Consider the following 23443-nt stretch of genomic DNA (forward strand, 5'->3'; position numbering starts at 1 on the left):
GAGGATGCTGATTCTCCTGGGCGGGTGACGTCACCCGCCCAGGAGACCGGCGAGGCTCTGACCAATGAGAGGCCGGCCAGCGCCGCGCTGCGAAACCTCTGCGGTTCCGGCAGCATCAGCACCGACGGGCCGCGGGGCAGCGCTTCAGGTATTCATTGTATAGCTAGATTGCTAATGGAGGGGCTGATCAATTCTTATATATATATATATATATATAAGAATACACACACATATAACAAATAAATATATAAATAATACATAAATTATGATGCACATTTTTGCTGCATATTCTACATCTCTGAAGTAGTTCAGATCCATCCATCTTCCGACTGTATATCCTGGGCGCTCGGGGCTAGAGCCTACTATAAAGAGTACAAGGCATAAGGTACACCTTGAAGGCTTTACGAACAAGCACACACACATACTTAGAAATAATCAACCTGGCATTAACCTAACTACATGTAATTTACCTAGTTTGCCCCCATTAAAGCAAGAAATATTACTAAAATCTTGGAGTTGCATAACCCCATTGAAATAACTGTAAGGCGAAATCAGAAAAAAAGAGTTGTAGGTGAAACATACAGAAGAGCGCTGTTTTATGAATTTTTAATTTGTCGCTACGGAAGCTGCCATTTTCGTGTCAATAAGGAATTAAGCATTGATTCCTATGGGACTGAAAGTCGGCCTTAGAACAAAGCAAGGGCTGACGTCAGGTCCGAACATTTCCCTTCTTTATTACCACATGCATCGAAGACCGCGCCCCCTCTGCCTCTCACTCAGTGCTCAGACGCGGTCCCTCTGCCCCTCACTCAGTGCTCAGACGCGCCCTCCCCTGCTCCTCACTCAGTGCTCAGACGCGGCCCCTCTGCCCCTCACTCAGTACTCAGACGCGGCCCCCCCTGCTCCATACTCAGTGCTCAGACGCGGCCCCTCTGCCCCTCACCCTTTATATTACCAAGTTGCTTCTGGGAAGCTTTACTATGTTCCGGATGGTAGTAACAGCATCAGCATCATAAAAAGGAAACTCCAAGGAGTAATCATAATAAAATATTAATAATAATAATAATAAACTTTACAACTTTATTTCCGTTAAGGAGCAGGTTATGTGTACAGACATTTCAGAAAGGGAGGGGTTTATGTACTATGAACATATCTAAACTAGGATTTCATCAATTCCAATCCCCCCGTCATTAATGTGTTTAGTTTTTATCTCTTTTATTCCCTTGAATGCGCTTATATAAAAAGACCCTACAAAAGATAGGAATAGTACCGGTGAGATACTTAAACATATTTAAATTCTTGCTACGTGTTCCAATAGCAGTTAAGTTTTATTGTTTAACCAAAATCAAAACGGCTGTTCCAGTTCGTCATTTTCCTAACAGAACTCTATGCTCTTTTAGACTCTGTTTTAATGATGATGAAGACGATTATGATGGATGACTGGAGTTGGCTTTCTTACTGAAGTTTAGCGTTTACTCTTTCCCGAGCGTTGCAGGCAGAATGCTGGAGAACCCCGAGCAGGTGGCCGTGGACAGATGAAGGCTCTGCCTGGGGGTGGACCGGAAGTGACCCCGCTTAGTCAGAGCCTCGAAAGTTAGCAGCCCCTGACAGTTCTGACAGGACCAAAAAGTTATTTTAGTGTTTTATGGAAAGCAGCGACCCCTAGCGGTTCCCTGGAACCTAAGAATGTTTCATATTTCCATTTTCATTTGCGTTTTAAAGGAAATTTGAACATTTGATTCCAGGTAATGACTTTCCCTTGTGGTGACTCTCTGAAGGCACACCAAATCTCTGACAGTGGAATGAAATCCCAAACTGCATCCGGTAATTAGATTTCCTTTCAGCCTTCAGGAAACACCTCAAAACCCATCTGTTCCAGGAACACCTCTGCTCTCCTACAGCCCTACGTTTGCCTTGCTGGTCTCTTATGATCCTCTTATGATCACTGTCCTTTGAGCGAATAATCCCGTTTGGTTGCTTGAAATGCTTGAAATGCATTATATAGCTCTTGCTCTGATACACACTACTTACACCTCTTACTGAATATTCTTTAGAAGCTCAGTTTAGCTGCACTTATGCCTCGTTGACTCCTTGACAGTTACATGCTTGTAATTTGCTATTTGCAGGGAAATTTAGAGAGGTCAATTATCCTAAGTGCATGCCTTAGCATTGTGTAAGGAAACACATATAAAATCCACACACACATTGAAGGTTGGAGTTGAACAGATTCAAAGGCAGTATGAGGTAACAGTGCTACCCAATGATTTACCAGCATACCAAATAAGTGCTTTGTGCAACACCTTTCATTTAGGGATAATTACAGCATATTACCCAGTGAAGCCTTCTTCTCGGGGTCCATTAATGACTGCACTCCATCTCTACAAATGTACCTGTATAAAAATATAACCATGGAGACAGTAATGTGTCTGATTACAATTTGGCCCCTATTCTTGTTTTAGCCATACTTGATAATTAAAATAATTTATGGTAATATGGATTAAAAAGAGGCAGGAAAACTAGCCATTTTCACATTGCCTCTACCTTCCTACAGACCCATGGGCTCTCCAAACTAAAATAGCTACCTTAATAAACAGTTTCTTTCCCTTGCATCAGAGTACAGGCTACAGTAATCCTTTATGAAAGAGCTGCTGTCCAGACAAGATGCCGTCACCTGTGGCTCCCTGGTTACTTGCATGCATCACTGCATCATCACACATGCTAGAATCCGTCGTGTTACATTGCAACACTTATTCTGAATTAGGCTGTAAGAAAACACTGATTTTCTTGCGTTTCAGAGCCTTCTCGATCAGTAGGGAAAAGTCAGCAGTAGAAGGTCACGTCTTTCAATGGAGCCCCAGTCAGTGGTCCATCAGTGATAACAGTATGGGCAACTAGAATATCCGTTGACGTCATGTATTGACTGGACAGAAGGTTCTGTGCATTTTACTTCATTTGACCGAGTAATGCAGCATGATAGCAGAAGACAGGTGGAACTCTATGTGTGTCACTAAGTACTAGACCTCACGGACAGTAAAGTACTGCAGTTTAAACACTGGCCTTGAGAAGATGTGAAACATTTTGTATTCGTTGAGGTCATGTGTGTCACGATGCAAAGGATGAAGAACTCGGGAGCAAGCGGTGAGGTGAACTGAAAGAGGTTTTATTAAACTGAGGAACAAAGACTGGCAATGAACAGGATTATATGGTATCACTACAGATGGCCGGGAACATGGGAAGGCACAGACAACACGAAGTGTTAACATCAGTGCCTGGATTAGGGAACATAGCACTGGGAAGCATTTAAATACATGACTAACGAGGGAGCTAAAGCAAGGCAGCTGGGTGTGATTAACACGAGGGTTAGGAACGGGAGGTAAGACAACTGAAACAGGAGAGCCAGATGGGTAGGTTGTGACAATACGTGGCTCTAGACCATATTTAAGGTGGCTTCAGCCCCCCCTGAAAAATAATTACTCAAAAACATTTTGCAATCTGTCCAATATTTTCATGTATATTTCATACTCCTTGATCAGCAAATTTTATCATGGGGGACCCCAGCTTGGCAAATTTACTCAAGACCTGGGGGGGGGGGGTCTTTTGTATTTTTTCTATAGGCTGAGCCAAATGAGATTATTTTAACACTATTTAACACTAAGGCCCGAGTCAGAAAAAAATATATATTTCAACACTAAAATAAATGATAACTGTCTTGGAAACCAGTGGATAAAGATCTTCATGTGTTTTCCATTTCAAAGTATACACTGGAACAGGTGGAAATTCAGACGCTTTTCATTAAGCACGGCAGACGTTTTTAAGAGAGTCTGCAGGGGGGAGCTGGGGGGGGGGGGGGGGTAAGTAGCAGACCATTGGGGGGGGGGGGGGGTAAGTAGCAGACCATTGGGGGGTGCTGCATAGGAGGCTCAGTTGCAGGAAAAGTGGGGGACAAACCAGGAGCGTTTCTGGCTATTGAAAAAAATCAGTGTCAAATTTAGGCTTAAAATACTCGGGGCTATAGTCCTGCGTCATCGGACCTAATGATGCCTGTGCCACAGACTTACCGTAATGTCCCTCACGTAGCCTCCGCTTCACGACAGAAAAGACCCAGAATCACAACATTAATAACATATAAGAAAAACCCCAAAAAACCTTTTTGGGCTGCTGTATTTAAGGGCTATCAGAACAGGCTGAAGAGGCTACGGTAGCCCCAAGATCTGACAGAATAAAGGGTGCAGCCCAGGGACAGTTTGTTCCCCAACATACAAACAACAGTAATGTACCCCCAACGGTACAAAAATGTTTCCAGGGTCCAACTCTGTACCTTAAAAGATACATTTACCTACAGCCATGGGCGTCGCCACCATTAAATCTCACATGTCCCCCTCACATTTCATAATTATTCGTTTGGACCCCCCCCCCCACCCACATTTAATATAAAATATTAGTTTTATGCCAGTGTGTCCCCTTCACATTCAAAATGCTTCTCACGCCCCTGCCAACAGCTAGGGTTGAACTGGCAGACCATTGAGGGTTAAGCCCCAGAGACAAGTAATTACACCCTCAAAGTTACATATTGGTACTTTTTTCTGACTGTGTCTACATTCACTGGTGAACCGGATCGTGACTCCTGTGGATAATGTTGTCTTATCCTCGCTCTTCTACTGAGGTGGTCCATTACTTTTAGAACAAACTGCTGGCAAATTGCTATGCTTTCTGCTGCAGCTGGGTATATTAGTTAATCAAAGGCACGTGCTTCCGTCTGCCTCAGCCGAAGTGAGAGGAATTCCTATTTGATGCATGTTCGGGCTTCAAACAAAAACTGTTTGTTTATATCAAAGGTCCCTGTTGTTCCGTAACATTCCTCAGGCTTGGGGTCTTCTAAAATATCTCAGCTTGGCCTGAAGAAAGATACGGGGGCCTCATGAAGGTGGGGGCAGTGACTCTCATCCCAGGACACGGTGGTGATGGTGGGTTTGCTTGACGGTTGTTTGTGGGCTTGTTATATGTTACATAGAGTAGAGCAACAATTGCACCAAAAACAGTTTGTTCAGTGCTGGGTTATTGTGAACTTGGAGAAAGCCTAGGAAATACAGCGGACAAGGCAGGGGAACTCCTGGGGAGGATGACAGAGCGCACACCTGTACACCCAAAAACACAAAGGACAATTAAGACATTTCAATACACCTAACCACACCTGGGGCTATGAGGCCACCATGAGTTCCTTCTATACACTCTCAGAAAAAAATGGTAAAACTTTGTACCTTTGCTTGTCACTGATGCTGTACCCTTGTATTTGTACCTTTTAATGTACAGAAATGGACTCTGAGGAACATCCCAACGGTACAAACAGCATTAATGTACCATCAAGGGTACAGAAATGTTCCTCAGAGTCAAATTCTGTACCTGAAAAGGTACAATTACCTTCAGCTGGGGTACAAATAGCAGACCCTTGAGGGTACAGCCCCAGTGACAAGCAAAGGTACAAATTTGTACTCTTTTTGCTGAGAGTGTAGTTTTATAACAATAACATTGTCCATGCAATAAATTCCCAAATATTCAGTAAGTATATCATAGATTATGATATAAGATATAAAGTTATAAAATTCCTGCCTGTAAATATTCTGAAATGAATTTTCATGGTTCTAGAGGGCACTAACCCCATAAAGATTATAACAAACCACATAGCAGCCATTGCATACTCTAGTTCCCAAGAGAAACATTTTTTTTGCAGCTCAAATGAAACACAATTATGCATCTGCTTACAAACAGAAGATTGATGCCTAAAGTATCTGACGTGAGAATCTAATTTTATTCCAACACCAAAAGACATGATTGTGTATTGAGAATTCTGTTTTTGGAGCGCAGGGCACAAACATTTGAAATATTTTTTGATCTTTCCATAAATACATAACCCTTGGGTGATAAAAAGAGAAACTGTCACATAAATATCGGGGATTTAAATAACAGTCAATGACTTAATTAAAGTTCTCTCCAACATCGTGACTGATCCTCCAGCAGTGTAGCGATGTTTTTTTTAACCCTTCCATGGTTGGTTGTTCAAAGGGGTCTTTGTTATAGCTGGCCTCCTGCAAACGACTGTCGCGATGTGACGATCATCATTTCAATGAAAGGTTTCTAAGAGCCTGCAGTATCCCCACAATGAGTAAACTGAGACAGATACCAGGCATTGTGACAAATTAAAAGACATTAAAACGAATTTTTAAAAAACATGTCCACTAATGTTGTAAAGGAACTGACAGACAGGGCATGAGGAAAACAGACAGTATGTGGTGTCCACCTTAATGTATTTGGCAATTTTCAGTCATTTTGAAAATCGCGTCTCCTGATCCATGGTTATATTCTTAAGAGGCAAGCTTTTCTTCATTAGCTAAAGGGATTTGCCTGATTCACCCTAAGATTTCCATAATGACTGTCATGCCCTCATCTCTCCTGAAGTTGTTCCTGGAACCTAGCCGCTATCTCCAAACGCAGCACTGCAATGTCCAGTTCTGTCCACTATTTGCTCCCTATGATGAATTTGACCACATTTAATCATCTCACCATCATAAATCTTGTATGTGCCAGCAATATCCACTATAATACCTGACAGGACGTTAAAAAAAAGCTGCGTGTTCTTTGTTTCATTTCTACCCAACGAAGGCTGTTTGACAATGTAGGTCCACAAAGATTATTTATAAATTCTAGAAACTATAACATTTGCACATTATATATCCTTATCCACCCAGTAACCTATAACTAGTCAGTGGAAGCATAGACCGAGAATCGGTGTTCAACCACAGCAAATACTAATATACTAATAATTCACTTGAAATTTATTTGAATTCGCTTTGCACTGTGCACTTTGCAGACAGAGTACGAATTCTGCAGTTATTCCGCGCTCTATAAACCTGCGTAATCATTAAGTACAGCAGTGACACTCGCCCAAGACTCTCAGCAAGTTCTGAATGATGATTATGCAAATCAATATGCACAATTAATAATCCCATAATTATTCCACTGTGAAATATTAATGTTTTGAATAAGAACAGTCCGTTTTTTAAATAAACGTTTAAAATGCTTTTTCATAGCTTTTTTTTTACTTTAATGGCGTTGTTACAGCATATTCACTAACAATTTTATTTTAATAGAAGCAGTTAAACACGAAGAGAGAAATTAAACCCCAAACTCAAAACAGACAAAATAGAAATGACATTTAATTAACGAATCACACAATCATTTTATGTCAATTTATATTTATATACGAAAGTGTTGACTTTTGTACAAGAAAACAAACAAACAAAAACAAAAATATATATTTGCGTCCTGCTAAACATAATAGCATCTTATAGGCATATATGAAAAACGAAAGTATTAAGGCGATGACAGTGAAGGATTTGAGAACCTGGGAAGATAAGCTGTAATGTCGTGCTTAATAGATCACAGGAACCATCACACATTATTTGACACAGTTTGGGCTGCCAAATTCGTTAAATTAAGTCTTTTTTTATCCTCTGTATAAAATCCATAGATAAAAACGTTTTTTGCAATGGGATAATTAATGACTTACAGCCACCCAACATTCAGAAAAAAAGAAATTAAAAGGTTTTCGGTTTTTATAAAACCACATCCAGTTTACATATAGAGCCATGCAGTATTTCCGTTTAGATTGTCTAAAAAAATGTGTCTTTCAATATGCCAACACATCGGGCAATATCTTTTAACGAGGAAAAGGAAATATGTAGGAATCTGTAAGCGCGTTTCTTAAACTTCATGTGTCCTGCAATACCAAACTCTACAAACTACATGAATTCATAAATAATCGAGATATCCTCCACGAAAAAAAAAATTCGTTTAACATTTTCGGCTACTATATTACCACGCATGTTTGTGTTAAACAAATAAGAAAATTATTCAAAACTGACATTCGCTTTAAGAATGGTTTGTTTCTCTCTTTTCCTCCCTGGCGTATAGAGAATTTCCGTGTAAATCGGGTCATTTTGTTGGCACGATATAGAGGCACATTTCCGTCTTCCGTCGGTGTGTTTCGCCTCAAATAGTGAAACACCAAGAACATATCACCAGTTCCTTCAGGGTTTTGCGCAGCTCCTGGCTGCGGTACGCGTAAATGAGTGGATCTATGAGTGAATTGCAAATGATGAGGATCAGATAGACGTTGAAGTAGCTGAAAAAACAGGTACAGCTCCGGCACGTAAGAATGAGAATGAGGTGCAGGAAGAACGGACCCCAGCACATGATAAACACGCCCAGAAGGATGGTCAGGGTGATGGCGCCTTTCATACTGGTGGCCTGGCGGCGACTCTTCTGGAAGGCGATTATGCGCCGGGAGTGCAAGTGAGCCGTGATGAACATATGCAGATACAGGGCGGCGTTGAAGATCAGCGTAATGCAGAAGAAAGTGACAAGGCACACAATGACGGCGTTGTCGTTGTGGTATGCAATGAACAGGGTGCTGGACACGGTGCTCGCCGTCCAGATGATGGCAATGACAGCCACAGCGCGCTGACTGGTCATGATGCTGTGGTAACGCAGCGCGTAAAAAATTGTGATGTAGCGGTCAGCTGCTATAGTGCTCAGAAAAGACAAGGAGGACACCACTGAACTGCAGATCATGATGTCAATGACGTTATCCAAGTGTTCCATCATGCTTGGTGTGACAACCAAGAGTCCGTACTCAGTGACCAGCATAAACATAGTTTCTACCACATTGCTAACGCTGACCAGCATGTCGGACACAGCTAGGCAGCAAATGAAGTAATACATAGGGGAATGCAAATTTCTGTTCTTGATGATGGCTAGTATTACGAAAATGTTTTCTATCAAGCTTATCAGACCCAGGGCGAAAAACAATTCGTGGGGGATCATGATCTGGGCGCACGTTGTGGAGTTCTGGTCGCCTATGGAGAAGTTGTAGGTGACATTTTCCAAGCTGTTCATGGGAACAGCGCTGTGTTCCAGGTGTTTCATAAGGAAAGTGAGTTGCGATGTGATGTTCGCGTCCTGTTCTCTCTGATTCATCAGCGCGACTTTCCCCCAGTTGTTCATGACGCTGGTTAAATTCTAATTACTTCTATACGTCACGCTGTAAAACAACGAAATATTTAACAATCCACTTTTGCTTAGAAAATCGTATCTTTTATGAAGAAGAAAATTCAAAGCTGGATATCACAATGCCCTCGACTGCACTAAAAATTGAAGTTGGTTATTATACTATAGTATATTATATATATTATAAATATATATCACAATCTAATGTTGGTGATCTATTTGATAAATCTCGCTTACCTTAGATTTGCGATGAATGTCCAACTCTAAGACGTGTGCGAACGAAACGCAACAAACTTGTTCGGCGAACGACGCACTGGGCGGTTATTTCTATGGACTCACTTCAGTCCTCGGTATTATACAATAATATTCCCAGGATACTCGACACGCATTTCTTCGGGGGGAGTGTTTTTCTGTGATGCTGCTCTTTACCCTCTTCGTTCGTTCGTATATTCTAATATAAGCGTATTCAGAATTGCTTTCTGACGGCTATATGCTGATTTGTCAATGATTCACAAAGCAATTTAATTCGAATGCAGTCTGAAATTATAACTGTAGACATCCTTAGGAAAACATCCAGCAAACTGAAGTGACGGTTGCTGCTTAAAGACCACAAACTCATCTTTAACTCCTCCTATATCTAAGAAAGCCAACCATTAGCTAGTCAGTTCTCGCATGTCCTGCATGCATTTCAGATGTCATGGCAACATGGCATGTTAAGTAACGGGAGAGTTCTTACACAGTTTGTGCAAGACGTTCCTGAACATTTTATTTAAAAATGCCATTCGTCATATTATTATTATTGTCGTTGAAAAAATGCTTATGAAGAATAAACAATTAAGTTATTTTTAGGCAATTAATTTGTGAACATGAGCTTGCAGTTACAGTCACGGTGATGAATCATTTCAGTTAATTCTTTCAGATGACATAGTGATGTAAAGCGCACATAAATCTCGTCGGCTGCCTGAGCAGACTGGCCGTGTGCAGGGCGAGGAGCAGCGCAGGGGCGCTTTAGTGGGCGCCTCAACCGGCCTTATGACCCGGCAGCTCAGGCATACGTGATACTTAAAAGAAAGAACACTGTAAGTCCTTAACAATGTACATTAATCTCCCTTTCGGATGAGGGAAAGGTTTAAGTCTGTTTAATAAAACAGTTAATGTAATATATATAATTTATAAACAGACTTTATGCCTTTCATTACGTAAGAAAGAACCCGGTTAAACCCAGCACTCAGCAGAGAGCATAAAGAGAAAAGGAAGAATTCAATTTGCGTAGCTGCATTGAAACGCATCCACTGAAACGTGTGTGCTGTGCAGATATAAGGCCACCCGGGCATCTTCTTCGACTTTGGAAACGATCACAATTAAGTAAGAAGTAAGCAACTTAATCCAACGTGTCCGGGCAGGTCCAGGAGTCTTCCCCAAATTGACAGCGGCTCCCAGATACCGTGAATAACGCCTAATGTCCCGAGAACCTGTCCTTCCGCTATTCAGTGGAGGTTAAATTGCCCGGCAAGAAAGTATACCACACCAACTGGTCGGCAAATTTTACTGCCCGGCATCGCATTGCACTCCCTCACCCTCCCGCTCCGCCCGATTCGACCCGACAAGAAATACAAACTTAACGAGCAAACTTAAAATACATCTTTTTACAAGTGTTTTCGCTCACATTCAGATAAACACGCAGACTTCTTCAGGGTTGCTTTAGAAAATTGTTATAGAGGCCGGGTAATGAAATATGACATAAGTTGTAATGAAGGACTTATGAACGAGGGAGGATTTGAAGTTGCAAAGGGGACTACAGAGTCACTTATCCTGGTCAGACATGAAGAAGACAGGACAGGGCACAAGGGTGGGGTACACCCGGGATGGTATGACAGACCTTTGCTGTGCAAATACATATTTTTTTCAGTCAGCCATTATTTGTATGCATTACACTCCTTAAAACTGAAACCACATCTGTCATAGGACTGAGAATAATGGGACAATGAGGATTTAAAAAACCACCAAAGGTAGAGAAGCTCAGTTCAGGGGTGTGTGTGTGTGTGTGTGTGTGTGTGTGAGAGAGAATTTATTACTGTCCAAGAGTAAGATAAAATAATATCACCACTAAAGTTTAAGATGTTATCATACAGTAATTCCTTGCGAGGCACACGCTCACAAAAACTGCAGCAATTCGTTTTGCACAACCATTCACACATTCAGTGCAAGATATTAATTTTGCTGTCATAATTTCCACTTTGACAATTTTTACGAGACAATATTGACAATAACGAGTCGTCGTCTTTACATTCTTCAGCCTGGTGTCGCGTATCTTTCTAGAGAACATCAGCAAACCTCAATTAACCAGCAGTGGAATATATGGGGACAAAGCTTCATTGTTTATGCACAAAATGAGCTCAAAGCGTTACTACCGTTAATATAACGATCAAACTCAAAGTTTTAATGGGGGAATAGGGTATTTTCAGTACAGTATCAGATTGCTGGGCTTAATTTTTCACTACTTCCTTTTGGGAGGTACTTGAAAACAACACAAGTTTTTATTAACAATGTTAATTTATAGATACTTAAGATCAATGGTTTCATTGTCATTGTTATCATCATCATCATCATCATGATCATCTGTTGTCTAACAAGCGAACAAGATTACTCTCATTCATACAGCCCTACAACAGTTGTAGCAGAATGTGGGCTGAGATTTTAATGTGGAAGAGGTGCTATGACTGTACAAGATGTGAATCCATTTACCATAAAAATTCAAGCACAAAGCTGTTGGCAGAGGTGCAGCTAAACTTGTGTTTCCTCCAGTCCTTCCCGGAGCACCACCCAGCCCCCGCCTCCAAGCCACGCCCCCCCCCCCCCCCAGGCAGCTCAGTCCCACTCCTCTTCATCCCGCTCTGGCTCTGCCTCATCTTCCCGTGGGGGATCCAGGACCTGGATGTTGGCTAGCATGTCCCTCATGGCCACCATCAGCCGGTTGACTTCCTGGTTGAGCTCTCTGCCTGCCCGGGCCACCTCCTGTTCATCCCCAGGTCCTGCGCCTCTCTACAGGAAAGTACTCATGAGGCACGCAAGCCGCCCTAGCCAGCATGTCTGCCTCTTGGCCCCGCCCACATTACCACGCCCTAGTACAAAGTCTGAGGTTAAGTAACTTGCTTTCTGTTTAGTTATATGTGAATGACCTCAAAACATTACATCTAATCAAGCTCCTGTAGCTGAACAAGCAAAGCAGCGTGCTAACAATGGAAAGGTTGTTGGTTCGAATTCCAGGGAGCACACATAAAATGGTAATCATTACCTCTACTGTAAGCGACTTGGAATAAAAGCATCAAATTGATGAAAATGTTCCCGGCTAGCTACCCTTCAAATACAAAGTTTTTCATATCAGGATCTATTCCACTCTTTCATCGCAAACAATAAATTAAGTTACATTTCAGCAGAGGCTCCAGGGCAATCGCTGGAGAGACAAAGCATGTCTTTAAAATGTTTAACTGAAAAGTATGGAAGCCAAATCCAAAGGAAGTACGTCTGAATAAACTACTTTCAGAAGTTCCTAAACATCAAAAGTGATTTCACTTTACATATCAACTGCATTTTGTATGCAACTCTCCATCAATTAAACCAGTTCCATATTTCATCATAGCAGCCAGGTAAGACTGGTTAGAGAAGTTTGCAGGAGCATCATTTGCTCTTCCATCTTACAAAAACAAGCAAAATGGTCAAGACGACATGGGAATCAGTATAGTTTGTAAGGTACGAGGTCTGAGGATTACAGCATGTAAGGGAGGAGAAGGTCGAGGGCAGGACTCAATGGCAATAGCCTGTGCAGCCCTGGGAACTGAGCAACGATGAACTAACGATGCAAGCTGGACCATCGAAACTCGGTAGGAAAGGAGGGTTAGCAAGTGCCGATAAAAATGCAAGTGAAAATATAAACACGAGACCAAGAGCCAGGGAGCAAACCACATACCTGCAGGTTGAAATTTGGCAGCAGAGATCGGAAGAAAAGTGACAAAGAATTTTCAGACGTCCTCACGTTTGGCCTAAAGGCAAAGGGAAAAGATTCACAAAATGTATATATTTAGCATGTCATGTAATAATGATCCAATGATTCAGTAAGTAAATCTCACACATCACCTCTCAGGCCTGGTGTACGATACCACAGAATCCAGGGGGGGCAGGGGGTCGAAACCCATCAGCGGCTGAGTGGTCACCTCCTAGGTGGGGGAAAATGTCAAAAAGAGAAGCCCAAGTCAGAGACTGTGAAAGGAACCAAGACCCTTTGAATACAGCTTGGCTAGTTTTATTAGCCGCATGTGTAATAATCACGAAGAACAGAGATCCCCACTTCGAAATGAATACTGCCATATCCATCATAAAGATACTCAGCCTGAACAATATAAAGAACCAGAATAAAAAGCAGATAATCAGCGATGAGTTTTGGCAGCGGCGCTGAAGGTGACCCCTCTTTTCATTTGCGTGCATTAACAGAAGGCTTTTTATTTCTGCCTGCTGTATTGAATGAGAACATTATGGCAGCAGCAGATGCCGTGCCTGAAGATACAGAGAGTGCCTGGCGAAGACGTCCGACTCCCCCGGCTCAGCCCAGGGTCCCGAAGCACTACCCGACCCCCCCCCCCCCCCGCTCCTTGATTAAACCTTAACGCTCCCGCATCTCACCAGAGGCAGCGTGGCCAAGGCACCCTTGATCTCCGACAGGATGACGTGGCGATGTATGCTCCTCGGAGTGCTCTGGTACCTCGTCTTCCTCCTGTGGTTGCCCAGGGAACAAAGAGAGGGACTGAGTTTGAGGAAAAGCACCTTTGGAGAAGCGAGACATTCGGGACCTGAAACAACGTGCTGGATGGACCTAATGCAGCGAGGAGAGTCCTCATCTAAAGCCAACAAAACGCGACATTTAAAAGGACAACTGCCTTAACCTATTTCTGGAAAACAGAACGTTTTGCACAAGATAAAACTGATTTGTTTTGGTCCAACACCAGGTGCTTTCTCACCAAAATTCAGGAACCTAGATCTTGGTTTCCTGGGCCATCTTGTAGTGCTGGCCAAAATGACACGTAGTGAACCATTTGCTGTATTTTCTGACCTTATTAGATGGTGCGCTTGGTTTACTTTGGGGCGCGCCTTAATCCTTCTTTTGAACAGAGAGCACCATCTAGTGGGGCTAGAAAATACAACGAATGGTTCACGAAGCATCGTTTTAGCCATTATCACCGTCTTGACCGGGAACTTTTCCTGACCACTTTTGTGTGTCACGTACCCTCCGCAAAACAGGAACTGTGACTTTGATGCTAAATATGCACGGGAAAAGCAAAAAGCTCAAAGGCTGAACTTCACATATAATTTCGTACAAATTGTACCCCCACGCCAAAACAGTGGAGGATGAATAAGTCGTATTGTTGGTTATCAATATGGGGGGGGGATCGATCGCGTGGTCCACAAGTACAGGAAAAGACAGTGAGCCTGCAACAAGTTTATGATTCATATTCCACCCTCGGCTGGAATGCGACAGAAGATCCTAGTTCCTGAAAAAGGTTCCTGGGGTGGGAAAGTACAAAAGAATCACATATAGACAAAGACTGTTCTCCCAACTTTCCCTCCAAGGATGGATGGATGGATGGATGGTACATCCCACACACCAAACATGGCGCATGCATGACAGGCTGTGCTCATAGCACCTGGGGAGGCTGTGAGAAGCGTACGGACGCAGAAAATGAACCGGGATGCTGAGAGGGGCTGTTCTCTCTACCAGCCAAACTGTAACTAGAGAGACACAGAGGAGCCACTATACACAGACCCACCACCACTGCAGTTCTGAGAATCAGATGATCTTAATAATGTGAAGATAATCATCTTAAACATGGCCTCTTTCATCCACAGGGCGCGGGTACACGAAGGACGTACTTGTTTTCGCAGTCCTCCACCAGGGGGTCTTTCTTGTCCACTCGCTGCAGGACATCACGCACACTTCCCTCCAGCCAGACCAGGACACTGCCCTCCTTCCATAGGCTGTGGCAGCGACCCACATACAGGGACACCAGCTCACTGAGGCCAGGCAGCTGCCTGTTCAGGGTATGATGATGGTGGGGGGGGGGGGGGGGGACAATTGAGGACTGCTCAGTGGAATAACTATGACTCTGCACAATTCTGCATACCATTAGTAAATGGGCTCCGGGTAGCATCATGTTTAATAAATCTCACTTCCTGCCTGGAATTTAAAAATATCTGGCCCAGGTTAACTTGGAAGTTTAGAGTTGGAGCTTCGAGGGAGCCCACCCCCCCCACCCCCACCTCCCCCCCCCCATCATTCTCTACCTATATTGACTTTTGGGTCCGAAGAAGGCGTGGGAAGACACAGCTGCGTCGGGCTGAACGGAGCAGAGGTCGAGCAGGGGTGTCAGCACTGTGGGGGGGGGGGGGGGAGAAGCACGTACAGTCAGCTCCCTGGTTGGGGGGGGGGGGGGGGGGGCAAGATGCGCTGCGAACTCAACAGCCAAGGAATGGCAAAGAGAAGCATGGAGTAAGTCTGGGGGTCAGGAGACGAGATCAGAGAGGGGCCAGGATAATCACGACACATCATATCACTTGGGGGGGGGGGGGGGGGGGGGGGTTAGGGTTAGGGTGTCAAAACAAAGCACTCAGGAACAGCACTGACTCCCAGAGTATAGAAGCCAGTAATCCAAGTTACTGGAAGTATGACGACTCGGTTTCATCCATGCTTTCATTTCTCCATGATTGGATTACTGTAGCTGATTAGATATTGGAATAAATATCTAAATATACAGATACTGTCACGGGTACAAGTGGTTCAAAATTCAGCAGTTGGACTTTTAGACTTTTAATGGGGACAAACACCACAGACAGCACATCATTCCGGTCCTGGGCTCCCTTCACTGGCTCCCTGTTGCAACTTCCATTTTAAGATTTTATTATTAGTTTCTCAAGCTTAAAACAGATTGATCACAGCACACCTTTCTGACCTGTTAATACCTTATTCTTCAACTAGATCCTTGAGGTCGGCTGATAAGTTGCTTTTATTTGTTCCACGAACACATTTATAAACAGAGGGGGTCATGCCTTTTCCCAGCTTAGTACCGGACTTTGAAAGTCTTCCTGTGTGTTAGGTCTGCTTCCTCTACAGATAATTTCAAACTAAGCTTAAAAGACATTTTTATGCATTATCCTACCCTGGATCATAATATATCTGTTGTTTTATTTTTTTCCTTTAAATTTATGCTATATTATCGATTTATGCATTTACTTATTATATTTGCTTTTTTCTGTTTTAATGGTTTTGTTTCATATTATGTGTGATTTTTTTTTCCTTTTTCCATTTGATACTTTTTCGGTTTTGTCAAATTGTACTTTGGTCCGCTGGAGCCGTTTTTAAAATGTGCTATAAAAGTAAATACTGACTTGACTATTCCAATCAGTCAGAATCACAGACAGGTAAAGCTAATCAAGAAAAACTGTGGGTGAGCAGCCTGATGCTCTGGGCAAAACAAGAATGCAAAGTAATCTGAGCAGAGGCCTGAATTGAGCTCATAAAGAGCAGGGAAAATGCAGAATTAATCAATGCGAGAGACAAATGCCATTCAGCCCAAGTCAACACTCCTCTCTTTTATGCATATAAACAGCATCACAATATTCAGAGATACCGACTCAAGCTGACAGGTCAACGACAGGCCCGCTGGAATGTTGAACGGTGAGCCAAGGGCTCCCGAAAGACCAGGACTAGACTACAAACTCTCGGGTTCGAACACACAGCCACACATAAAGGCGAAATGAATTAGCGCATCATGAGATTATGGGATATTAAAATGACACGGGCAAGCTACAGTCACATTACCCTACCCCTTTGCTCTGGTTGACTGCAAGACTGCAAAACTCACCCCCAGGGAACATAATGAGGGCATCCTGTAGCAGCCGGTCAGCCTTCTGCTTCATGCGAGTGCCTTCCTCCATAGCCAGGTCATCCTGCAGGCTCTGGTGGTAGTAGGCCAGGGCCACTGAGAAAGTGAAGTTGGGCAGCTGGGACAGGTTACGGTGCCCCTGGATGAACGTCACAAAAATACCCACAATGCACTGTTATAGGGCATCACAGCAATAGCCTCGCATGCCATTCATGTTTGGTTGTAACACTGGCAGGATCCAAATAAACCCCAAATCTACTCTAGTGGCCCCTGTGATTTGAATATAACTGGACTAGCATAATTAGGTTGGGGGCCCAATATGCTTTTATGCGGCCTAAAGCCTCTAGCGGCGCTCCTGCTCACTGTGCTCCCCCATTAGCCTCTCACCTCCCATTCCTCGAACAGCCGGATGAGGAAGGAATACTCCCGAGAGCGCAGGGACAGGAAGTCCACCAGCAGTAGCATGCAGAGCGGGTCGTTGTCAGGGTCCAGGCTTGGTGGGAGGGGGCGCAAACAAACAGCTTAGGTCATCAAACACTGATGTTTGCAATGCGCATCACTGTCAAAGCAGAAGAAGCTGGCCCCTCCCCTGGCCCCGTGTCCCATGTCTGACCCCACACCCCACACCTCAGAATCAGCTTGCAGTATTCCAGCGCAGTCCTAGGGCATCCTCTCTTCTCCAGAAACATCATGTGTTTGTACAAGGCCAGATAAAAAGCCCTACAGAATCCACAAGGCACAAGGATGATGACATTGTCCCACACACGGCTCCACCCACAGACACCCACTGAGCAGCAGGCAGCCCGACACAGGCGATCCACCCTGGACGTCTGTGAAACAAGGCTCACAGCAGGTCATTTTGGGCTTAGGCGTGTGCCATTCGTGTTGCATGAGTCTATCAGAAGTCCAAGATCACCCAACAAACCAGAGAAGATCTTAAGAGTGCAATACAAACAGACACAACGGCAGGCGCCCGAGAAGTACCACGAAGACACCCAGGTCAAGTGCGACACCAGTGAATGAACCGTGTATCCGAGGCAGTGCTCACCTGTTCTCAGGCCTCAGGTAGTCCAACCTGCTGGTTCCTGACGTCAGGCTGAAGACAGGGTGAAAGGCACACTCAAAGCTGTAGAGTGCCCGCTCTGAAACGAAACAATCACAAACGTCACATATCTGACCGGCCGGCAGAGTCTTGGCCAGGACGGTACAGCAGGAGTGTCCTTCCTGGTTTTTAGGCCTGGCATATTTTAATGACTCCAAACTTTCGAAGCCACTAGCCAACACTACACTGCAACGCAGTTTCCAGTGCTTCTGAAAATCATTCAGTCCCCTTGACAGGCATTCAGTGGGTGAGAGCGGAACCGTTCCGCTGCTAACCTTGCAGATGAGCAGGAAACCCAGCAGTGCAATGTGGTCGGAGAGCTTGGAAGACCTCCATCATGCCCTTCAACGTGCCTCAGCTTATATGCCATAAATAACTGGATAAAAAGTATCACAAGACCAGGCTTGTCTAACTGGAAAACAAACTCCGCCACAAACTGACCTTTTCAGCACTGGACTCTTTTTGTAATTTGTTTATTAGATTTAAGCATAAACCCATTCACAGAAAAGAAACAGCTGTTATAAATATCCTTTACATTTACAGCAGGACTTGCTCCAGCAAATGGATACATAGAGTTTCAAGACAGAAAAAGGTTTGAATATAATGTGCATATTTGTTCTAGTTACATATTGAAATTTTTTACTTTGAAGATGCCAAAATGTCAGGCAGGCTAAATGCTTTGCACATAACAAAAGCTAATAAACAATAAAAGTACAGTTTATATACAGTTAAACACATAACGTCTGATTGGAACTTTTCCAAAACCAGAACTGCATTACAGTACATGAGGTAGCTGTATTTGTGCTAGAAGCCCTTTACCATAGAGGTGCCCGTCACTGCATTTAAGACCAAAATGTGACACTACCTCTCAAACCAACATTTTAAGAACAAGAACAATTCATCACAACTTTACTATCCGTAAACCTCATTATGGTTTTTTTGCGCATTGGTTTGCATTAATCCATTTAGTCACAGAGCAAGATGCCACAATCCAGAGAAAATCTGTCTGAGCATAATTTGCCAAATCAAAAGGGATTTCTGCAGATGCTGAATGCACAGTGACGTTGGGGTCAGACATTAAATGCCCAGGCTTAATTGTATTAATGAGGTATTTGGGGAATTCACCCAAGAAACTATCAGCCCAGAGTTGTGAAGTAAATTCAAGCTACTGTGAATTACATTATTATTCTACCGACACTGCCCTCAAGTGTGGCTCTTTCAGTTACATAAAAGGCTGCAGTGGATATGAAGGCTTGGTGTGCAGTTTGACTTCATTCCATTTAGTAACTGCAACCACACAGGAATACCCATTTAGCACAAAGCATTCTGGGTATACTGCAGAAATACAGCAAAGTTTAAGGCAGCTAGCTCCAGCTTGGGAAGGACTTGGGATCCCCAGATTTCAATAATTAAATCCAGCGATTAACAACTGGAATAATGGTCTGTCATCTTCCCTGCTTTGTTATGTGAATCATTTCCCAGATGTTAGGTGTCACGTAGTTCAATGCTTCCATGCAAGGTGAAAGCTTTAATTAGACATTAGAGAGCTGTGGGATATAGATCAGTCTTTGTAGCCCTCCAACATTACTGAACTCAGCTGGCCTTTACGACTGAATTTGCTCTTATGAGAGGCTCTGTAGTCAGTAACGCCTACTAAGGTCAGCCTGGGATTTGGCTCTGGATATGTGCCCATGGTTAGCTTCTAATCTCTCACAGCCAGAGGTATGCAGCCAAGGCTCCACTCACCGACTAGGTCCCTGGCCATCTCTTGGTCCTCCTGAATGCGGCAAACATCAGAGAGCTGCAGCAGGGAGTCAACGTGGTAGGGGTTAACCTGCAGGAGAGCCTGAGAAGGAGCAACATGCACAGAGCATTAAGACTGTGGCCAAACCGTAACCCCTCCCCCAACACCCCCCAAGAACCAGCCACCTCCACAGTTGACAAACCCCAAGTAAGCCACACCTTGCCCATGTAAGCCACACCCTCCCAGTGTTAGCCACACCCACCACAATGTTGTTAGGGTCCATGGACTCGACCGCATCCAAGAACTTGAATTGGACTTGCTGGTAGTCTCGGTTGTGCACAAAGGCAAAGTACTGCAAGCCATCCCTTGACTCCAGAAGAGTCATGGAGATCCCTAAGGACAACAGCTGAAAATAAGATGCAGCCACACAAGTACACCAAAGTACAAAAAAGCCTTGGCTGTGTAAAGGTTAAACACAGCATGAATAATAATAATAATAAAAAAAATATATATATGACCTGCTACGTTCCTCAAAGAAATCAACTGATGCCTAACAAGGCACATGGTTCTTTGCTTCTCACTTACAAAAGCAGGCACTTCCACGGGGTCACCTCGGCCCCAGAGGAACCACAGCAGGGGCTTCTACAGCGAGCCTGAATAGCGCCTTTGACTCTGCTACATTTACAATAATTTCTAGAGGTCTGGGCTTTCGGATCAAAGCTACTACTGAGCTGGGCTCTTAGATCTGCCCTTTAAGACATATTCAGAGAAACAGGACTTGCAAGCACAGAACTCTCAACAGGCTATTTGGAGAATATGTGCATGTTTGTGCCCTGTGAAGGACTGGCATCCCATCCAAGGTGCATCCCAGCATTCTTCCCAGAGCTTCCCGGGACAGACTTCAGATCCCCCATAATCCCGACTAGGATAAAGGGCTGAGGACAGCGTGACATTCAGACCGAACATTCAGGTGTTAAAAACCAACGACAATATTCAATATTTGTACGTTTTTGGAGAATGTCAGCAGGAGGCATCTGAGACACCTTGCAACAGAGTCTGATCGGCCAGAGGTTCAACGCACACAGTCAGGGTGCTGCTCACCTGGTCTGCTGAAGCGAGGCCAGGTGTCTTTGGCGACTGTTATCCACGTGCTGCGGTGGAATTGTCTCTGTCTTGCCCTAGGCCTAAAGAGGGGAAATGGAATGGAAAGGGTGCCAACATCTTAGCTGGTCAATCTCGGGTACTACTGTAGACAGGGACTGACTATAATCATACTAAGTACCTTTGGTCCCCCAGTACTGCACGAGCGCCAAAATATCTTTTCAATTCCGTTTCCGGATTCAGATTCCTGGTTTTGAAGAGGGGAGAGGATGTGAAGGGGCATTTCAATAGACAGCTTACAACAGTAAACAGAAGTAAAATATATAAAGCTACAATGAAGGGACACTTCAGGTACACTGCAAAAGAAATATAAAGTTTCACGAGGCCAGACCTGCCACAGTGTTATGTTTATTTCGCAAATGCTTCTGTTCAAGGCAACATTCAAGTCAAGATTAGAGAGCAGGGTCAGTCGGCGTCAGCATTTTGGGTTAAGGGCCTTGCTAAAGAGGCCAACACTGAAATCACTCTGCCAACCACGGGATTTGAACCAACCACCTTCTGATCATTAGCACAGATATTACCATTATGCTTTCTCCAGTTTTAATCATAAATGTGAATCTGAAAAATTCCCTTGGCTTTGGATCAATGGCTGACCCCAAGCCCCTTATTTTATTTCATCAGAGAACAGATGCAAAGTTCTGTATAGTATAGTATAGTATAGTATAATGCTCAAACTCACAGACCTGTGCTCCACATATAACACAGGCCGGCTGTCTGAGTTTCCACACGTCCCAGTATGATGGGAGAGACCATTGGTGTTCTCAATGGTCTCCAGCAAGGCATCCAGATCATCCCTGGGTAGCTCTTCTTGCTGTGAACAGGTGACAGTGAATTCTTACCGAAGACTGATAGAGATGTTAAAAACAGTAGTCCCAGGTTATGCACCTTATAACAAGATACAGACCCTTGTTCGAATGTCATACTTTAATTCAGCACCATGTAATTTAAATCTACATATAGTGTGAAAGCAATGAATCCCTTGCTATTGATTTTTTTGCAGAATATTAATTACTGCACAGACTGCTCTACAAACTCTGTTATCATTATCCAGTAATATATGCACAATTATTTAAGTTAAGCTAGAACTAAAGCCAAAATCGAGGCAAACAACTTCACAAGCTCTTAATACCTATATCACCCAGTATCGACAAGTCACACATTAAACGCAATAACAGCTTGCTTCCACCAAATATTGAAAGCTGCTTCCATTTGAGAGCTGAGTCATATGTCAGTGGCCAGACAGCAGCCGGAGGATAGTCTACATTTGGAATGAGCCCTGGGAAATTAACCTGTGTGTCTTCTGCTGTGGTGGCTTTTTTCTTCTTCTTTTTCTTCTTTTTCTTGCACGCTTTTTCAGTAGTGTTTGCCTGTCAATCAAAAAGAAGAAACTGTAATGTTACAGGATAGAAATAAAAATCACCTCATAATAATGCAAAAATCAAGCTAAACATTTAAACCAAACTTAAAACTAAATGAAATTCAACGGAAATTAAAAACGAAAAATAAAACAAATGGAATAAAACAAAGACAACGTGTTTTGTTTGCTGTAAGGAGCACTATGACGGTCTCCTTACCCTTCCCGTGCCCGTGTCCCCTAGTGGGCATTCCTTCTCGTTGTGCCCACTGTCAGTCTTTTCCTCTACCCTGGCACCGGTTTCTTCATCTGTCAGACATTTCTCCGTGTCATTCTCTGCGTCGCATATCTGCAAATTAGGCGCAGTTACATTACAACATGTTAGCAAATATCAAGAATTTCAGTATCTTGCTGTTTAGTTAAGTCGCATTCTAACATATGTAGCTCATGGGTCACGTGACGACCAAGTAGCGATCAAAGGCCGTGTACGCGGACCAAATATAGTCAATATGACAACTCTTTCTCAAGTTAGATAGTTACTTTACCAGTTCGTATATGTTGATTAGATTTTTCTGTTCCTTGTTTTTCTTAGATTTCCTACTGCTGTTCTTTGCCGTCTGTAGAACACCTTCTTCCAATGTCTCTTCCTGCTCCCCTAACTCCAGAGTTTCAGCCCCGTCCTCAATACGCAGATCGCATGGATCTATAGCCTCTTGACCCCGCTGTTTTCCTCGCAGCCTCCGAAGAGCACGACTGGACATCGTCACAGAAGAGAAGAGGTAGTCGCGTGCTCAAGACTATATTGACAAGGTAGCGTTCTGCGGTACCTACAATCATAACACTGTAGGGTACGCTACGAAGTATCTCATTGGGTGTTTTGAAGGAAGTGACGACAGGTCGCAAGGAAGTGACCTCACATCCATACGGATCGCATTGAGTGTCATACAAAGTTTTGTCTGTTGTCACTTCTCCTTATTTATATCCTGCAGTACGCGCATTCTACCACACGGCGCTGCTGCAGCTTTTATTCTAAAGCAGCAACTCTCATTTAAAATTTTGGGTCTTAGTTTATTTCTCTGGTGAGATTT

General features: G+C 43.6%; 2 protein-coding genes across 2 annotated transcripts; both read right to left on the minus strand.

Moving 5' to 3' along the window:
- Positions 1–7928: 7928 nt before the first annotated feature.
- mc1r (melanocortin 1 receptor) lies at positions 7929–11343 on the minus strand. Its single transcript, XM_049031081.1, has 2 exons — positions 9301–11343; positions 7929–9097 (listed from the first exon to the last, which is right to left on the minus strand). Exon 2 carries the CDS (start codon positions 9058–9060, stop codon positions 8047–8049), a length of 1014 nt encoding a protein of 337 aa, XP_048887038.1. The 5' UTR covers positions 9061–9097; positions 9301–11343; the 3' UTR covers positions 7929–8046.
- Positions 11344–11476: 133 nt separating this feature from the next.
- Positions 11477–23251, minus strand: tcf25 (transcription factor 25 (basic helix-loop-helix)). Its single transcript, XM_049031079.1, has 18 exons — positions 22901–23251; positions 22576–22704; positions 22291–22368; positions 21685–21812; positions 21123–21188; positions 20942–21024; positions 20103–20233; positions 19843–19942; positions 18043–18136; positions 17622–17714; positions 17382–17487; positions 16974–17133; positions 15397–15484; positions 14986–15144; positions 13741–13831; positions 13198–13277; positions 13031–13103; positions 11477–12105 (listed from the first exon to the last, which is right to left on the minus strand). The coding sequence occupies exons 1-18, from the start codon at positions 23114–23116 to the stop codon at positions 11932–11934; spliced, it is 2049 nt and encodes a 682-aa protein (XP_048887036.1). The 5' UTR covers positions 23117–23251; the 3' UTR covers positions 11477–11931.
- Positions 23252–23443: the final 192 nt, after the last annotated feature.

Source organism: Brienomyrus brachyistius, chromosome 11, assembly GCF_023856365.1.
Source record: "Brienomyrus brachyistius isolate T26 chromosome 11, BBRACH_0.4, whole genome shotgun sequence".
Lineage (NCBI taxonomy): Eukaryota > Metazoa > Chordata > Actinopteri > Osteoglossiformes > Mormyridae > Brienomyrus > Brienomyrus brachyistius.